The sequence below is a fragment of the Silurus aristotelis genome, assembly GCF_946808225.1.
Source record: "Silurus aristotelis genome assembly, chromosome: 17".
Lineage (NCBI taxonomy): Eukaryota > Metazoa > Chordata > Actinopteri > Siluriformes > Siluridae > Silurus > Silurus aristotelis.
The window spans coordinates 3,448,813-3,466,382 of record NC_139590.1 but is presented as its reverse complement, the minus strand read 5'-3'; the positions used below and the strand labels follow the sequence as shown (position 1 = coordinate 3,466,382).

The following is a 17,570-nucleotide window of genomic DNA, read 5'->3' as shown; positions in this document are numbered from 1 at the left end:
CAGATATTAATGTGTAAATTTATAAAGTAACACGCTACTTTACTCGTTACTCCAGAAAAGGTATATTATTACGTAACGCACGTTACTTGTAACGCGTTACCCCCAACGCTGGCCTTCTTCTTCTTCTTCTTTCGGCTTCTCCCATTAGGGGGCGCCACAGCAGATCATCCGTCTCCATACCCCCCTGTCCTCTACAATTGCCTCTTTCACACCAACTACCTGCATGTCTTCCCTCACCACATCCATAAACCAACCTCCTGGGTCTTCCTCTTTTCCTCCTTCCTGCTGGCTCCATCCTCAGCATTCTCCTACTAATATACCCCATGTCCCTCCTCTGTACATGTTCAAACCATCTCAATACCTTGTCTCCAAAACGTCCTACATGTGCTGTCCCTCTAATAAACTTGTTTCTAATTCTCTCCATCGTCGTCACTCCCACCGAAAACCTCAACATCTTCAGCTCTGCTACCTCCAGCTTTACCTCCTGTCTTTTAGTGTTTGAATGATTAATATAATTTTATTATTGGATCACTGTGCCGAGAGTAACAGAGTCTTTTCACATAAACTGAGTTGATTAAGTAAAGAGTCTTGTGACAAAAATGCTAAACATTATAGCCGTAATAAATCATAGTACTTTGGAAACAAGTACATTTTAGGCAAATACTTTTGTACTTTCATTCAGGTGAAAGTTTAAAGGGCGCATTTTTCAGTTTTATCTGAGTCATATTTTACAGAGTATACCTCTACTTTTACTCAACTACGCTTTTTGTACTTTGTTCACCCCTGCACATCTTACATATACACCTGTAGTGAAGACGCTCACTATACACATTGTGTGAGGTTTTCTGTGAACGTTGTGCAATTTTGGAAGGAGTCTCCAGTGTCGGATCTTTGTTATCGACAAAAGTTTGAAATAAAATAGTAAAAAATGCACCTCGATATTTTACATTGAATACCGTTTTGTCTTAAAGGACACATTTTTGATTGATCATGAACTTGTTTATTTTACAAATTATTAATTGTGTGTGTGTGTGTGTGTGTGTGTGTGTGTGTGTGTGTGTGTGTGTGTAGGGGGGTCAGTTCAAATTACAATAAAAAAAAATGTAGGGTGAAAGAAGGTTGTTTTGTTAGCGTTTTTATAATAATAATAATAATAATTAAAAAAAAAAAAAAAAAAAAAAATATATATATATATATATATATATATATATATATATATATATATATATATATATATATATATATATATATATAATAGTTGTAATCAAAGTTATGCTTATGGTGAATGCAAGAGCTGAGTAGGAGAGTCACGTCTGTGCCGTACAACCCCGGCCCACTGTCGCGCTGTTGTCGTAAAACTTCTCAACAGCGTGCGATTTATGGCACCGCGCCATTTTAAGAGTTAGCGCCTCACAGAGAACAAGAGGACACATTTCAGTCGTTTCTTCGCCGATTGCGGATCCGTTAAGATTGTCCTGGGGGACGATTAACGGAAATTCGGAGGAGATTTCGTTCGCCGTCGAGCTCGGAGATTTCATTTCTGTGTTGAATGCGGAACTGAGGTAAACGGAACGGCGCTCGGAGAAGGCCATGTTGGCTCGCGAGCTTGTTGACTAGCGTGTTAGCATTTTCCATTAACTTTGCAAAAATAAAATCCTCAAGTTGTCACGTTTTTAGTTTAAAATTGCACCTGTATGCGTGATATCGATTGGTTTTAAGGGTTTGTATGTGTAATTTCGCGCGTATGAGTAAAGCTAATACTCAATGCTAGCTAGCGAGTTAGCATGCTAATCAGGTTCTTCTGAGCGTGGGCCAGCTCATTATACACCAAACTGCACTGGGGTGAGGTTGGGGTTTAGAAGTGTATTATTATAATTATACATTTATTTCTTATGTTACAGAGTTCCGGATCGAGTTTAGAGTTTAATTACTTATTTACAAGAAAAAGACACTTATTTGTAACGTCATTTTCATGTTTTATTTTTGCTCTTGACTCATTCAGGAGGTTATATCAGTTATAACTAGGTTTGAGTCATTTTCATGGGTTTAGAAAATAGGAATTGTGTGTGTGTGTATACATAAAATATTTTGTTTATTCAGGTCGTATTTAAATCGAGACTTGGTGACGGGAAGATCGAATCATTTTAGTGACTCGGTTCTTTGAATCTTGACTCTTTTCACGAGTCATTTTGTTCAGCTCTTTCCTTTTGATGTGAAATAAAATTACGTTTTCATTATGAAATTTGCAGCTTCACCACTCATATCTGCTGCTCCGATTCGTTCGTTCTTTTGTCACGTGACTAATAATTATTGTAACAATAACGTCAAGATCCCCCCCCAGCCCCCTGTGGTTTCTGGGGTGGGGGAGAGTGCAGAATTTTAAGATCGGTCCGAATCGGTCATTTTTATGTTTCGCATTAGGTCCTCTTTCCTTTTATTCACATATAAATGCATTTCAGGAGTTGTTCATCTGTTCGTCTGTCTGGCTTCTTTTCCGTTTTAGGTAAACAATGACTCAGTTTCTGCCACCGAACCTGCTGGCCCTGTTTGCCCCGCGGGATCCGATCCCATTCCTGCCTCAGCTGGAGAAACTCCCCCATGAAAAGCATCACAACCAGCCTTACTCCGGGATTGCCCCCTTCATCAAGCACTTTGAGGTACAAGTTCACGCAGTTTGACCATTGACAATGACAATTAAGTAAAAAATATATATTTTCTTCTTATGACCAAATAAAATGTTTATATAGATGTTTGGATCTGATGCATTTTATGTATATTTCTCCATATTTCTAATTACTGTAAATTCTTGGTAAGTTTCCAAATTCCCCAGATGAAGTTCCCTTGGAAAAAATTTTAAGAAATTTACTGCCCTTTTTAATCCTAATTGTGAGTTGAAATCCCTAAAATATGCATGTTGGTGGTAATCTAAGACGAGGTTTAAAAACCACCCAAATGGAGTGTTGCACAATTTCTAGCTGGATATGAGAACCTTTTTTTTTTTTTTTATATATATAGCATTTTGTCCATGTGTGTTACAATGCACTGGAAACCAAATAAGCGGGTCTATTCAGGGAGGCGGTAGCTTAGTGGGTAAGGACTTTGGAGCTGAAGGTTGAGTTCAAATCCCAGCCACACCATGCTCGGGCCCCTGAGCAAGGTCTTAAATCCCATAGCTGTTTAGTTTTGAGTGAGAAATTTGTAAGGGCATCTGCTAAATACTTTAAATGTATTCCAGTGTGTTGTGTTTTAGATTATTGTTTAGTTCTTGTAAGTGTTCCTGGATGCTTGTACAAAGTTTTGAGTCTTTATATGACTGGCTCATATTCTTTTATGAATTGAAATTTTTTTTTTCTCTCTCACTCTTCCCAATGAGCAGGACCCTCGAGATGCTCCTCCGCCTACAAGAGCCGAAACGCGTGATGAGAGGCTCGAAAGAAAGGTGAGATGGTTTATTCAAAATCGTTATATTAGTGGACACCAAATATGTTCTAGACTATAATATACATCTTTTCCGAACTCGAACGACAGAGGCGCGAGAAGATGGAGCGGAGGCAAACGGTTGTAGAAACCGAGCTAAAGTTGTGTAAGTACAGCTCGCATTCGACACCCATTTTTTTTACGTTCGCTTATTAACCTTTTGGTTGTCCTGGCGACAAAAAGAAAATGCCTGTCTTCAATGCTTTTTTTTTTTTTTTTTTTTACAGGGGATCCTCACAACGACCCAAACGCTCAAGGGGACGCTTTCAAGACCTTGTTTGTCGCTCGAATTGTGAGTTCTGTGATTTGCATCCGACTTCAGTAATTTTTGTTTTGCTTCTACCTCCCTCATTTATTCTATGTTGTTTTGCACAGAATTACGATACAACAGAGTCCAAACTGCGCCGCGAGTTCGAGGTCTACGGCCCCATCAAACGAGTAAGTGGTTCAGATTAGTTTTGATTTTAATATGTTAAGAAGCCTCACACACATAGTGGAGAAAGCAGAGCCGTGGTGCATGGTGTCCAGGGACTTGGCTCTTCTTGAAAACAAAAGCAAACACGTACACACTTCACTGAACACCTTTATACTAGGCACAGTGGATGTTGGGGCATTTTTTTATTTTATTAGTTTAGATCCTTTGTTTTATTGTTCTGCCACAAAACATTCGTTCATTCATTCATGGTGTTAGGGATTTACTTCGAGGCATATTTTATAACTGACCTTCTCAGACGCAACCCGGAAAAACTATCTTTTAGATTTAAGATGACCAGTAACCTATATTGTTTGTTATTAAGCGATGATTGCTATGATCAATCTCTCTTCGTATTGCTCTTAAATAAGACGCGAGTCTCTTTTCATTCTGGACGTTCAAGGAGAGTTGATTGCTGGATCAATTGACTATCGACAAAAATCCATACCGGGTTGCGTTCATTGCTAGCGTGTTTTTTTAAAAAGAAAGTTTATCCAGTATCCATTTTATCCATCGAATGAATAATCAGTTACTGTCAAGTATGTTCCAGTGGACCTCTGATGGTTACTCCGATCTGGTCTGTGTATTTATTTTTAAATAATTTCTGCATGCCTTGATGCAGTCGTTCTCTGGTTAGGGGGTGTGTTGTGGCGGTGATGTGGGTGTTCTGAGCGATGTTATGTTTGGTTTTCTAGATCTACATCGTGTACAACAAGAGGACGTCAAAACCCCGCGGCTACGCCTTCATCGAGTATGAACACGAGCGAGACATGCACTGTGAGTAGACTCCGACCTTCATGTGTATCTCCAATCAGACCAATCCATAATATGACCGAATGCCTCGCTCTCAGATCCACAAATAATATGTGGGCTTCGGGAATATCGGGTTTAAAAGATGTCTGTCTTTGTGTGTGCGAGACTGCGAGTGTGTTCTGTGGAGAGCGTTGTGTTATCGTACTTTGTGTAAATGTCTATGGGAGGTGAGGGCGGGGTTACATACATGCAAGTCAATAGTCCACTACATACACGTTCTGACGAATGTCGCCGCACTACGGCATCTCTGTAATGTTTAGGCATTGAGACACACAGAAGAGTGTGTGTATGTGTTCCAGTCGGAGCGACGACGGTAAGCTAAAGGCCGAGCCCTCTTTAGCGCCAAGGTGAAGAAAAAAAATCACAAAAAAAATACCCTGCACACGAGTCTGTCTGTTCAACACGGCGAAGGCTGCTTTTTTTTTGTGTACTACACAGTAGCTCAGGTTGGAATTCTGTTGCTGAGTGAAGCGTTGCAAGTCCATGCCGTGTATTAATTGTGTGTTGTTTTCGTTGCTACTGCAGCCGCCTATCTCTGATGGCTATTGGCCAGAGCTGGCTTGCAGATCATGATGATGGTTTTGATACATCTACACCCTACTACCACAGCTCATTATATGGTTGGTATGATGGGTTTGTATGATGGGTAAGATTTCTTTACACCCTCATCTACTTCGACAAGGCACACGTCCATCGGACCAAATTTCCAAGACGTTTTATTTATATATAGCTATATAGAGATATATAGATGTATATAAGCTAAATCGCGTACGGTTACTTTTTTTTTTGGTCCGTGAACGTCCCTTGGGCTAGGTTTAGGGAACCGGTGTCTGGGGTCAACCTCTTCCGTTAAAGCCACTGCGTGTTAATAAGAAAGCGCAGGTTGTACTCTGCAAAATTTACATGGGATTTTTTTTGGCAGACATTGTAAAATAAGGCTGAGGAAGAAACACGAAGAGACGCATGCGACATGACGTTTATAGGAGTGCATAGTAGATCTGGAGAAACCACTGTGGCACTGTACAGATAATTTATGTGCATTAGAACCACCCATTTAAATCTTACAGAGTATATCCCTTTGATTAATAATAGATGGCTTTAATTGATGTAGGTTAATCGAAGGCAGTCTGTGATCTGACCAAATAAAAAAAAAAAAAAATCTAGTAAATTTGGCTCAAGGAAGATTAGGAGTTACTGATCCAGGAACATACAGAGTTAAACACTGAATGAAAAAACCTTACTTGCAGAAATCGTCCTCTTTCGAGAAAATGTTATACATTCCAAAGAAGAAGAAAAACTCCCCTTTAAATAAATGTATTTGTGTACATTTCCTCCTCTGTGCCTTATAAGAGTACTTATAATCCCTCAAAGTAATACAACCACCACCTAGACCTGAACAGGCCGTAAAATGATCTAGATCTAGAAATGCTAGATTATGTAGACTGGGGTGGACAAATCATTTAATGTGCTCAGTCTAACGGGCGGCTAAACCAGGCGTTGTGGTTGAAAATGAATGTACCAGTAAAAGAAAAACATACGTCGGTATAGTCTAAAAGCATGGCACATCAGAGGCCATTAATACAAACCAGGTGATGTTGAAGTGGCCGTGAAACTTTATTAGAGAACTTTATAGTAGAGATCGACTGATACTGATTGCTTGGTTGGATCGTATTTGGCATTTCGAAATAGATATTGGAATTAAAAAAAATTATGTAAATGTTAAATAATACTGAACTTTGTTACAAATATAATAAAAAATATTGAAGATATAAATATGAATGTTAATTCTATTAAATATTTCGGTAAATAAGACCCAGGCAATACTTTGTGGTGCATTGTGATGTAATGCACAGTCGTCCCCCAGTGAGAGTAAGTGTACTTATCATCCGGGCTATTTGTTTTGGTACCAGAGCTACTGATTTGTCCACCCCTTATATTTAGGACTTCCTGGTACGTCCCCTTTTGGCTATGGGATGTTTTTTTTGGAAGACCATTTAGGAGGAGAGGGTTGTCGGTAAGGCCCTCTGGGTACTGATTAGGTTTGATAGAAAATTGAGGGTTTTGGGTAAGGCCCTCAAGCTTTATGGAATAGAGAGGGTTTTGGGTAAGGCCCTCTAATAGTGGTTACATGGAGGGTTCCTGGCAAAGCCCTCTAGTGGACAGATGTTTGAGATTGTGATAAATGTAAGGATTTTCGGTAAGGCTCTCTAATGGAGAGATGTTTGAGGTTGGAGTACATGTAAAAGAGGGTTCCTGGTAAGGCCCTCTAGCTTTATGGAATAGAGAGGGTTTGGGGTAAGGCCCTCTAATAGTGGTTAAGTGGAGGGTTGTTGGTAAGGCCCTCTATTGGACAGATGTTGAAGATTAGTGTAAATGTACGAGGGTTTCCGGTAAGGCCCTCTAGTGGACAGATGTTTGAGATTAGGGTAAATGTACGAGGGTTTCCGGTAAGGCCCTCTAGTGGACAGATGTTTGAGATTAGGGTAAATGTACGAGGGTTTCCGGTAAGGCCCTCTAGTGGACAGATGTTTGAGATTAGGGAAAATGTACGAGGGTTTCCGGTAAGGCCCTCTAGTGCACAGATGTTTGAGATTAGGGTAAATGTAAGAGGGTTCCCGGTAAGGCCCTCGTTTAAGGTTAGATAGCTTGATCGCTGTATCCTATTCCACCGGGGTGGCCGTCTTCAGCAGTGCAGTGCAGTAGCTGTGTGGACCTCGTCCAGTCCATCTGTCCAAGTGGGAAACGGATTCCAGTTTATTTTAAACAATCCAAGTGTACATAGTTTGAAAAGTATCGCCTCCTGTTTGGCTCTGCACTTGGAATCACCAGGCTACACCAGCGATGGGTTCCAGCCTTGGCCAGGTCTTATGGTAAGGGAGCATTTACAGGTAATGTGGTAAGATGGAGGGGATTACTATCTTAGATTATTGACCAGCTCAGACCAGATTGATGGGGTGGGTGCGGGAGGGGGTGGGTTCTGGGTGTTGCACAAAGATTTAGCATGGGGAGACATGGTTAGCCACTTTTTATTTTTTTTTTATTTTTTTATGGATGTAGGTTTACTGTCTGTGGTGGGGAGTGTGAAGGTGATAATTGTTTCTTATGGTGCTCTTTTTGTTTTTTGTTATTTTTTTATTTTGTGCCCATGTGTCCTTCACGTGAGGGGGTGTGGCTAATTCCCTCTCAGTTCTGTGCGAATTGAGATCATATAAAGGCTATAAGGAATGAGGTGTTCAGTTATACAATTTAATCATTTAATGGAGATAAAAAGTGAGATGATTTTGGAAGAACATCTGGGAAATATTCTAGCTAATGGCTTGCAGTTTTCACTACATGGTCTGATATCAGATTACATTCAGGCTCATGTTATTTATTTATTTATTTATTTTAAATGCCGTCCATTCAGCGTGTTTGTTTTACATGCAGAGCTGCCAGCGGTAGAACCCCAAACGCTTTTTTTTTTTTTTTTTTTTTTTGATTTTTTAAGGTATGTGTCAGTATAATTTCTACATGTTGAGCTGTGGTAAAGAATCAAATCTTAGAAACGCCTTCGGGGGTTTTTTTTTTTTTTTTTTTTTTTTTTCCTTTAAAAAAAAAAAAAAACTGATTCTAGGACATGTATACGTAACTGGCCGTGGTGGCTTGTGACCTTAAAAGTAATAAAATAAAAGCAATGATTGCACTCTGAGGTAAGCTTGTGCTGTGTAATGCCTGTCTGAATTTGCATGGGCGTGAAAAACCCCCTGAAGGTAAGCGAAATCTACAGTAATACTGCAGCATACATTCGTCCATCTCACACATGATCTTTTTCTCTCTTTTCCCCTTTCTCTCTCTCTCTCTCTCTCTCTCTCTCTCTCTCTCTCTCTCTCGTGCTTTCTCTACTGCATGTTCTTTCTCTGTAGCGGCCTACAAGCACGCCGATGGAAAAAAGATCGACGGACGCAGAGTTCTTGTCGATGTAGAGAGAGGACGCACTGTGAAGGGATGGCACCCACGTCGCCTGGGTAAAAAAAATAAAATACACCTTGGATGGATGGGTGGGCACCAGGGGTGTGCTATATTGAGACAAAAACGATATTCTGATGTTTATTGTGCTCGTACCTTGAGTACCATGGACAGCTGCCTTTTAAAAAATGTTTATATTCATATTCTTTGTGGTGTCCATTCACAGCATTGACAAAAGAATATATATATATATATTTTTTTTTTACCATTTTATAAAGCCATTTTGCATGAGTGTGTATGTCGGTTGGAATTAAACATTTGAGCTGTTACTTAACAGACGATGGCTGCGTCTGTTTTTATACGCATCAATAACGCATACTGATATTTGAGTTGCATTGATCATCAATGTTGATGTATGAGAACTTTTTGTATGATTAATTGTATGAAATGTACAGTTTTCGTCCCCCTTATCTTAAGCGCTTTAAATGCGACTAGATTTCATCACATATGCGTGCACACTGTAGGTGTTTTGCGATACACTCGTTAATATCAAATAGCACGTGAATAAAACAATTGCGATATTATTGTAGTGTGATATATTATACATACATGCATACATACAATATAAATATTTCTTGTGCCTACTTTAATATTTTGCCATTACCCTGTTCTCTGGTTTCTAGGTGGAGGTCTGGGTGGCACTAGGAGAGGTGGCGCAGACGTTAACATCAAGCATTCCGGTAGAGACGACACCTCCCGCTATGACGATCGACCTATTGGAAGGTGTGTGTTTTGGGGGCAGTGTATGAAGTAGTGTACAACCTTATTCCAAAATGGATTCAATTCATTATTTTCCCAGATTCTACGAACACCACCCCAGAATGACACTGAAAGTGTTTGAGATCATTGCAAATTGCACAAACTAGATTTACTTCCCTACTGTTCACTCCTGCAGCTATTAAATGCGAGCTTTGGATCTCGTTGCACATCCTTATATTTTGTGTTTTTGTTTTGTCGTCACAGCGACAGGGACCGCGAGCGTGGAGATCGGCGTGAGAGGAGCCGAGAGCGTGAGCGCGAAAAGGATCGCGGCGAACGTAGACGCTCTCGCTCAAGAGAGAGGCGCAGGCGCACCCGGTCACGTGAGCGCGACAGGGTGCCAGGGGGAAGCGTGGAAGAGGGTCCTAGCCGGCGCAGGGAAAGGGAAAGGGAGAGAGGAGGCGAAGGAGAAGCACCAGCACCACCACCAGCAGCCAAACCACGCGAAAGGAGCAGAGAGCGTGACCGAGACAGAGAGCGGAAGAGGAGAAGCCGGAGCAGGGAGAGGAGGAGAGACAGGGAGAGAGGAAAGGGAGCTGAGGGAGGGGAAGAGGGTGCCGGCGGGATGACCGACGGCATGATGGGTGAAGGTGGGGAGCGAGGGATGGATGAGTCCAGCTTGGGTGACCAGAGTCGAGGAGAGGAGGGAGGGCCAGAGGGTGAAGAGAGAGGCAGAGATAGAGACAGAGAGAGGGACAGAGACCGGGACAGGAAGCGTAGTCACAGAGACAAAGATCGAGATAGGGACAGAGAACGCAGGCGGGACAGAGACCGGGACAGAGACCGTGAGCATAAGCGGGACAGGGGTGATCGCGAGCGTAGAGAGGATCGACACGGCTCTTTACTCCCCCCTATGGGTGAGAACGAAGGCCTGGGTAACGGAGAAGAAGGAGACGGATCTCTCCCGCCACAGATCGAGGAAGGTTCTCAGGACGGAATGAACGCCATGATGATGGACCAGGACTCCATGCAGTCTGGAGACGGCTACGTTTCTAACGAAAACGGCTACAAGATGGAAGCTCAGGGTGATGAGTACTAAACACTTTTAGGTCCTTAAAAAGCAGAAATAAAAAGAAAAACAGTTTCTATACATGTGGTGAAGAATCAGCCTGGCTCTCAATTTAATCTGCTTTTCTTCTCCGCATGATCTGTCCACCATGAGCTGAAATAGGAATAGCTGAACTGTGATTTATAGTCTTTTTTTTTTTTTTTTTTTTTTAATTGCCACCAATTTTTTTTTTTTTGGCAAGGATTAATAAAAAATTATTGTATTAGTTTGACCCAACTGTTGTGCTGTAGGAGCAACACTGCAGTATAAAAAAAAAAAAAAATTTACACTCAAAGCATCTTTTCTTGGTAAGATGTTTCCAAGGTTTCATCATGTACAGCTCTGACCTGATAAGCAATGTGTGTGTGGGTGAGGGATTTTAGCTGAGAATATGTTGCCATAGGTTCACAACAGGTTGCTCTTATTTTTTTGTAATTAATCGTCTTCGTATGGATGCTTTGTGAACCACCTTTTCAAGTGATGTTTGTTTTTGGGGTTCTGTTTATTTTTGTGCATTGGTTCTCTTTAATAAATACGCTTTAAACTTTTTCATTTAAAAAAAAAAAAAAGTTTTCATTTATTTTTGACACACAATTTCCTCTATGCAGCCCAACTAGATTGTAAATACTTCCAGGTTAAATTAATCACAGGTTAATATTAATACACTACATACATGATTCATTTTCATGCACTCCTCTTTGGGCAAAAGCTTGTGGAAGCCTGATGTTTAACAATAACCTTCACTCTTCTGTTAAGACGTTGCACTAGATTTTCTGGAGATTCGTTCAGCTAGAATAGTGTTGAAGTCAGGTGCTTATGTAGGTGAGGTGAGAAGGCCTGGGGTGCAGTCAGCTTTTACATTTAATTATTTTGAGGTCGGAGCTCTACAGCAGATCTTCCAGTCCAATCCATGTATCTTCATGAAGCATTGTCGTGCTGGAACAGGTTTGGGTCTCCTAGTTCAAGTGACTGGAAAATATCATGCTACTGCTTTTGAAGACGTCCTTCACAATTGTGTGCCTTCAGCTTTTCGATTACTCTTTGGTGAAGAAGCACGTGCAGCTGGACAAGATGAGTGTGTGTGTGTGTGTGTATGTATATATACAGATAGTGTGTATCTGTAGTATGTCCAATAACCAGTATATTCTGGTATATTTGATTGGTATCATAAAGATTTTATACTGAAATGTAGTTCATGTTTTTATAAAAGTCACATTTTCATCATAAAATTATTCAATAAAAAAAAAGAATTTGTTAAATAATAAAATGCTAAATTTAATGTAGGAGAATTTGTTAAATAAGATAAATTTAATGTAAGTCACTGATATAGTTTTTCCTTTATAGTTACATCTTTTAACCAAATGGGGCTAAAAGAAGTAGTGTTTACATATATTCATTTTTTTTACCGTGATAGATAAATAAACACGGTCGCATAATGATGACGCCATAACCGCCCATCCAATCAGATTGAGCCTCGCTTTAAAACCCGAGCGCTACGTCATTGCTTGAGCGACTCTCAGCGTCTCCTCAGTCCGCCGCTGTTTGGTGCAGGATAGAAGGATGTTGGTTGGGGACTGGATTTTTAGTTAGACGTCATAAAAAACAAAAACAACAAAAACAACCAATTAAAACATTTGGAGCTTGCTTTGGTTTGTAACTGGAGATAAAAAGGAAAACAAAATTAAACGGCTCCGGTTCGCTCCGCTCATGATGTCGTCTTATTATCATCATCATCCGGGGAAGGAGGCGGACATGATGGCGGAGCCGCTGTGCCTGGAGAGAGGTAGCGACCACCACGCGTTTATTGCCCAGAACAATATACTGTATTTTACACACATACATAAACAAATAAATGTGTAATATAAACTCGGTTTGAGGAGCAGCGACATGCTGATGTTTGTGGCGGAGAGAAAAAAAACTCCTAACCACTGATTCAATTCAAATACATGTTAATGATCACACAGAATAAATATCTTAAATATAATTACTATAAATTGCTTAATCTTAATCTGTATATGCTTAAACAAACAGTACGTATCATATTACTATACTATACGTTGCTATAGTATACTGTTTTGTCATAATACTGATTTACATATTCTTGATTATGACGTAATCAGTAGTAATATTCTTTATTATAGATATTAGTGTCTATATATATATAGTGCTGTTTCAAACTTTTGCAGGTTATGACTGCATGACAATCAACCACACACACACACACACACATCCTGTTAACCTGTTCATCAGTCCATCAGCATTGTGGTGCAGAACATCACGCAAGAGCCACCAAGAGCTTCAGTGACGCACGATGATGGATGAAATGATCACATGCTGAGTCGCTTTGCATCCGGTTTGCATCTAAACAGTTCGATCTCGATCTAAACCAGTGGTGTCCAATCTTTTCCACAAAGGTCCAGTGTGGATGCAACCTCCTGAAAAATTTAAATCATTAGATTGAAGCAGGTGGAGTTTGGTGTTGCTCTTGCGTGGTTGGAATAAAAACCTGCACCCTTTGTGGAACAGATTTGGACATCCCTGATCCCCGATCTCGACCATATGTTTCTGCCATTTGGAAGACGTCTCTTTCCATTATCTTATTCATAAAACTGAGCAGTTGAGAGTTCAGGGTCTTGCTCAAGGGCCCAGCAGGGCCCCAGTTCTGGTACTGCTTGGATTTGACCTGATGACCTTCTGAACACTATAATCCCCTGCCTCAAAGACTTTCAGTTCTGGTTTGATTATTCACTAAAGGCGGCTTTGCACACAGAATTTTGTATTATAGACCCCCCAGTTATGGGCTTCCTGTCAGGCTTGGAACTGAATTTTCCATCCAGGAACCACCTTCTTCATGGTGGAAGAGGCGCAGAACATTAGAACCAACAGCGCGACCTTGTGGGTGGAAACGTGATAATGGCGTGTTTTAGTTTTCAGAAGGGGATTTTTTCACATGTTGAGTAAACATCTCGTCTTCTCGTCTCAGATGTATGCAGGGTGATAGAGTTGCTGGACCGGCTGCAGAGGAGCGGCGAGCTGCCTCCCCCCAAACTGCAGGCTCTGCAGAGGGTTCTCCAGAGCAAATTCTGCGCTGCCATTAGAGAGGTGGGTTTCTTTCTTTTCTGCCATGCACCAGATAGTAGACACTCGGAAAAAAATGTTCGATGAGATCAGATTGGATTCAACTTATGTATGGAATGTGGTTTCATGCAAATTTTAAAAGGGAACCCCTCCTCACACGGGTCCCACCGAATGTAAATTCATAATATTTCCATCATTGTTATGGTGTACTGTTCAGCATGTGGTGTAACGGTACACAAAATTCACGGTTCGGTACCAACCTCGGTTTTTACGGCTCGGAGAACCTGCTAAATGAAAGCACTCTCTTCATTCTCTTTCCCTCTATCTCTTCGGTAAAGGTGTACGAACAGCTGTACGACACGCTGGATATCGTGGGCGGACCCGAGGTGCGAGCTCAGGCCACCGCTAAAGTAAGTCGGCGCACCGTTTATTCCTTCTCCCACACTCCGGCTTTCCGTCTCGGATTTTCCCGAACCGTTTTTCCATCTCTGCAGGCGACAGTGGCGGCGTTCGCGGCGAGCGAAGGCCACGCCCACCCGCGGGTCGTGGAGCTTCCCAAGACGGACGAAGGCCTCGGTTTTAACATCATGGGTGGGAAGGAGCAGAATTCGCCCATCTACATCTCCAGGGTGATTCCGGGGGGCGTCGCCGACCGACAGGGCGGATTGAAGAGGGGCGACCAGCTGCTCTCAGTCAACGGAGTGGTGAGTACAAGAGCGCGTCCGGGGCAAGAGCGCATCCTCCGTCTCTCTCTCTCTCCGTCTTCTTCACAGTGTTCTGTGTGTGTAGAGCGTGGAAGGCGAGCACCACGAGAAGGCCGTGGAGCTGCTGAAGGCGGCGCAGGGTTCCGTCAAGCTGGTGGTGCGCTACACCCCGAAAGTCCTCGAGGAGATGGAGGCCCGGTTCGAGAAGCTGCGCAGCGCTCGACGACGCCAGCAACACACCAGCCATTCGTGCGCTCACGTTCCATCTTTGATATCCATCTAGTAATCGAGCCGATACGATGCCATTTTGAACCCCCTTTGCTTCTCCTTTTTTTCCCCGCAGATCTTTAGAGTCTCGGGGTTAACCAATCCCAACCGTCGGTTCACCTGTCGACCCCGCCCATTCCTCCATCGTCCAACGGGAAGACGGAAGACTCGAGCTGCTGACGAGACGAACGGCGTCTCGCTTTAGATGTATGTTAGTGGAACATTCCTGAAACTGTAGACCTCAAACATGCTCATCCTGGGGAGGGGGGAGAGACTGAGTTTTGTTTTGTATTTATTTTTATTTATTTGAGTTATTGTGTGCGAGTGAAAGCGTTCAGTAATATAATTAAAGAACCCGAGACCAACTACAGCAAAGCGACCAGAAATCAGAAGTGTGCGGTTGTGCTCCTCTAAGGGCTGTGTGTGTGTGTGTGTGTGTGTGTGTGTGTTGATGTGTTCCGAGTCTCTGTATATGACGTCATGCTCTGTTACGGGGATTAAGCTCTTCCACACCTCAGAGAAACCTGTAGAGCTTTTCCTCGCCTCTGCACACCCAAAGAGTTTGTCTTTAATCCTCTGTCTGGATGTGTGTGTGTGTGTAAACATATTTAGTGTTTTCGTCTGTGTGGATTTGAGCTGTTAGTCGTGTCTGTTTACATTTCCGTCTACAATAAACTCGTCAATGCTATCAGACCACCTCGTTCCTCCACTTGGTCAAAAAAAAAAAAACCGCTTGGCCTTAAAAAAATCTTAAGGTCTCAATTCATTTTAAACAGGTTTCAATTTTCCTCATTCAAATGCTGCTGCAGCACTTCAGAATGTTTGTTTGTTTTCGTGGTGTTTCTTTCGCTTTTCCAATTTACTCTTATAATTTCCTCAACTCTTCTGCAAAAATGTTCCACTAGATTCTGGAGTGTGCTTATGAATATTTGTGTTCATCAGACACAAGTGTGTTATGAAAGGCAGGTACTGATGTAGGTGAGGAGACCTGGGGTGCAGTCAGTGTTCACATTCATCCCAAAAGTGTTCAGTAGGGATGAGATCAGAGCTCTATAGCAGCAAGATCTTCCTCTCCAAAGCATGTAAACCAGATCTTCAAGAAGCTCACATTGTGCACAGGGGCATCGCCATGCTGGAACAGGTTTGCGTTTGCAAGTTCAAGTGAAAGCAAAATTGTATTATAGCGCCATCTAAAAGACCTGTACAATTGAGTGCCCCAAGATTTGTAACGGTTTGGAAAAGAACCACATTGAGCAGGAAAGGCCAGGTGTCCCAATACTTTTGGCAATATAGTGTATCTCTGTTAGAAGGTTGCCAGTGACTCAGCTATGGGGAAGTGCAAGTTGAAAAAATAAATTTGTGATGTAGGTTTAAAATTTCATATACACCTACCATTGGGAAGTGGGAGCTCAGTGGTTAAGGCTCTGATCGGAAGGTCTGGGGTTCGAAACCCGGTATCACCAAGCTAACATTTTTGGGTTCTTGAGCAAGGCCCTTAACCCTCTGTGCTCCAGGGGCACTGTATTCCCAGCATCCCCCAGCCTCCTCACTTCACTGTATATAAAGCACATTTACCTTTACACTTATTTGAGAAAGATGATTTGGGCTGGTTTTTGTGCTCCTTTCTGTAATAAACCACTGGATTTAGTTTGCTATTTCTTAAATGGTATAAACGGTCGAAGTCAATAGATTTTGAACGTTAAACATGATAAACTTCATGGAAAAGTCCTAAAATGTTTTATATTTTTGTTAATATTCCAAGACCCACATAACCTTTGAGATAGAACACCGTCCTGGCCAAAGCCACACGATTACCACTGGTGGATAAATGAACACTAAGCATGTCGTTGAGTTCAAGTAGAGATGCACTCAGTAAAATATTCAAATGTACTCAAGAATCCAAAGTGCTATGATTTATTATAACTAAATGTTCCTATCATCACTTTTGTCTCAAGACACTTTACTTAAATCAACTCAAGTTTGTGTGAAAAAAAACTGATGTTCCTCTCAGCACACTGATCTATTAATAGACTAATAATGAGTTAAACAGTGATTAGAGTTTATCATTTGTTTCCCTGTTGAACTGATGCTGGTGTTGGTGATCAGTAGATGCCACTAAGGGTGAATGACGCCCCCTGGGTGAACCATGCCATGACTCGATGCCCCCCCATTGATTAGTTTCAGCTCATTAAAAAAAGCTCCTCTCTGCTTCAGCTGTAATCACTGGATGAGTAAAACATTCTCGGAGCAGGGAACAGATTTGGAGACGTTTCTGAGCGCACTTTCATGTACAAATTTCACTCGAAATGCATTTATTGCACAATTAAACACACATTTTAAAAAAAAGGACTTCATTACTGCCCACCACTGACAATTACACACAGATCTATGTGTAACCTTTGGTTAAAAAGGTATTAGAAATAAAAAGGAACCGACTACGCCACCTTATTTATTCACCCAGGAAAATGGGTTAAACCCAAAAGAATAATTAAACCAAAAAAAGTAAAAAAAAAAAAATATGAAGGACCCTGCTGGTTCGGATGGGATTAAAGACAGAGACGTGACTTTCCAAAAATAGTAAAAATGTAAACAAAAAAAAAAATAAAGCTTAAATTAAAAAAAAAAAACCCACCATTTACAGCTTACCAGTTATTTACCCACAGAGAGACTAGATTAAATCCTCTTTAACAGAAGAGACACAGCAAATCAGTGCATAATTCTTAAGAATAAACCAAAAATAAACCCAAAACACAAACAAATCTCCTTCTGTTTAAGTCTCAAGAATCACAGCTCAGATAGTTACATGTGGAAATAGTTATGTAAATGGTACACACACATACACGTTAAAAAGAGAAAAACAATTAACTCCCGATTTATATTTAAAAAGCGTCCAAGCGGCTCACAGAGCAAAAATACTGAAGCCTGTTAATTCAATACACCTGCACAA

At 41.4% G+C, this 17,570-nt stretch overlaps 2 protein-coding genes across 3 annotated transcripts; both read left to right on the top strand.

Annotated features, from left to right (window-relative positions):
- The first annotated feature begins 1,296 nt into the window (after positions 1-1,296).
- On the top strand, positions 1,297-10,605 carry snrnp70 (small nuclear ribonucleoprotein 70 (U1)). Its single transcript, XM_083566794.1, has 10 exons — positions 1,297-1,562; positions 2,504-2,657; positions 3,377-3,439; positions 3,529-3,583; positions 3,705-3,769; positions 3,853-3,915; positions 4,645-4,726; positions 8,665-8,766; positions 9,391-9,490; positions 9,731-10,605. Exons 2-10 carry the CDS (start codon positions 2,511-2,513, stop codon positions 10,563-10,565), a joined length of 1,512 nt encoding a protein of 503 aa, XP_083422920.1. The 5' UTR covers positions 1,297-1,562; positions 2,504-2,510; the 3' UTR covers positions 10,566-10,605.
- Positions 10,606-12,071: 1,466 nt separating this feature from the next.
- On the top strand, positions 12,072-15,311 carry lin7b (lin-7 homolog B (C. elegans)). 2 transcript variants are annotated; one of them, XM_083566264.1, is made up of 6 exons: positions 12,072-12,357; positions 13,558-13,676; positions 13,991-14,062; positions 14,147-14,356; positions 14,442-14,605; positions 14,700-15,311. In XM_083566264.1, exons 1-6 carry the CDS (start codon positions 12,282-12,284, stop codon positions 14,719-14,721), a joined length of 663 nt encoding a protein of 220 aa, XP_083422390.1. In that variant the 5' UTR covers positions 12,072-12,281; the 3' UTR covers positions 14,722-15,311. The 2 variants fall into 2 exon arrangements, with proteins under 2 accessions (XP_083422390.1, XP_083422389.1); XM_083566263.1 differs by having other exon boundaries at positions 12,104-12,357; positions 13,991-14,356.
- The last annotated feature ends 2,259 nt before the right edge of the window (positions 15,312-17,570 follow it).

What these genes read in the sequence shown, in the direction of transcription:
- snrnp70 (XM_083566794.1), top strand. Translation starts at nt 2,511, where the DNA reads ATGACTCAGTTTCTGCCACCGAACCTGCTGGCCCTGTTTGCCCCGCGG. An exon ending in AGAAACCGAGCTAAAGTTGT is followed by an intron (nt 3,584 to 3,704) that starts GTAAGTACAGCT and finishes TTTTTTTTACAG; the next exon opens with GGGATCCTCACAACGACCCA. An exon ending in TCTACGGCCCCATCAAACGA is followed by an intron (nt 3,916 to 4,644) that starts GTAAGTGGTTCA and finishes TTGGTTTTCTAG; the next exon opens with ATCTACATCGTGTACAACAA.
- lin7b (XM_083566263.1), top strand. Translation starts at nt 12,282, where the DNA reads ATGATGTCGTCTTATTATCATCATCATCCGGGGAAGGAGGCGGACATG. An exon ending in TCTGCGCTGCCATTAGAGAG is followed by an intron (nt 13,677 to 13,990) that starts GTGGGTTTCTTT and finishes TCTTCGGTAAAG; the next exon opens with GTGTACGAACAGCTGTACGA. An exon ending in TGCTCTCAGTCAACGGAGTG is followed by an intron (nt 14,357 to 14,441) that starts GTGAGTACAAGA and finishes CTGTGTGTGTAG; the next exon opens with AGCGTGGAAGGCGAGCACCA.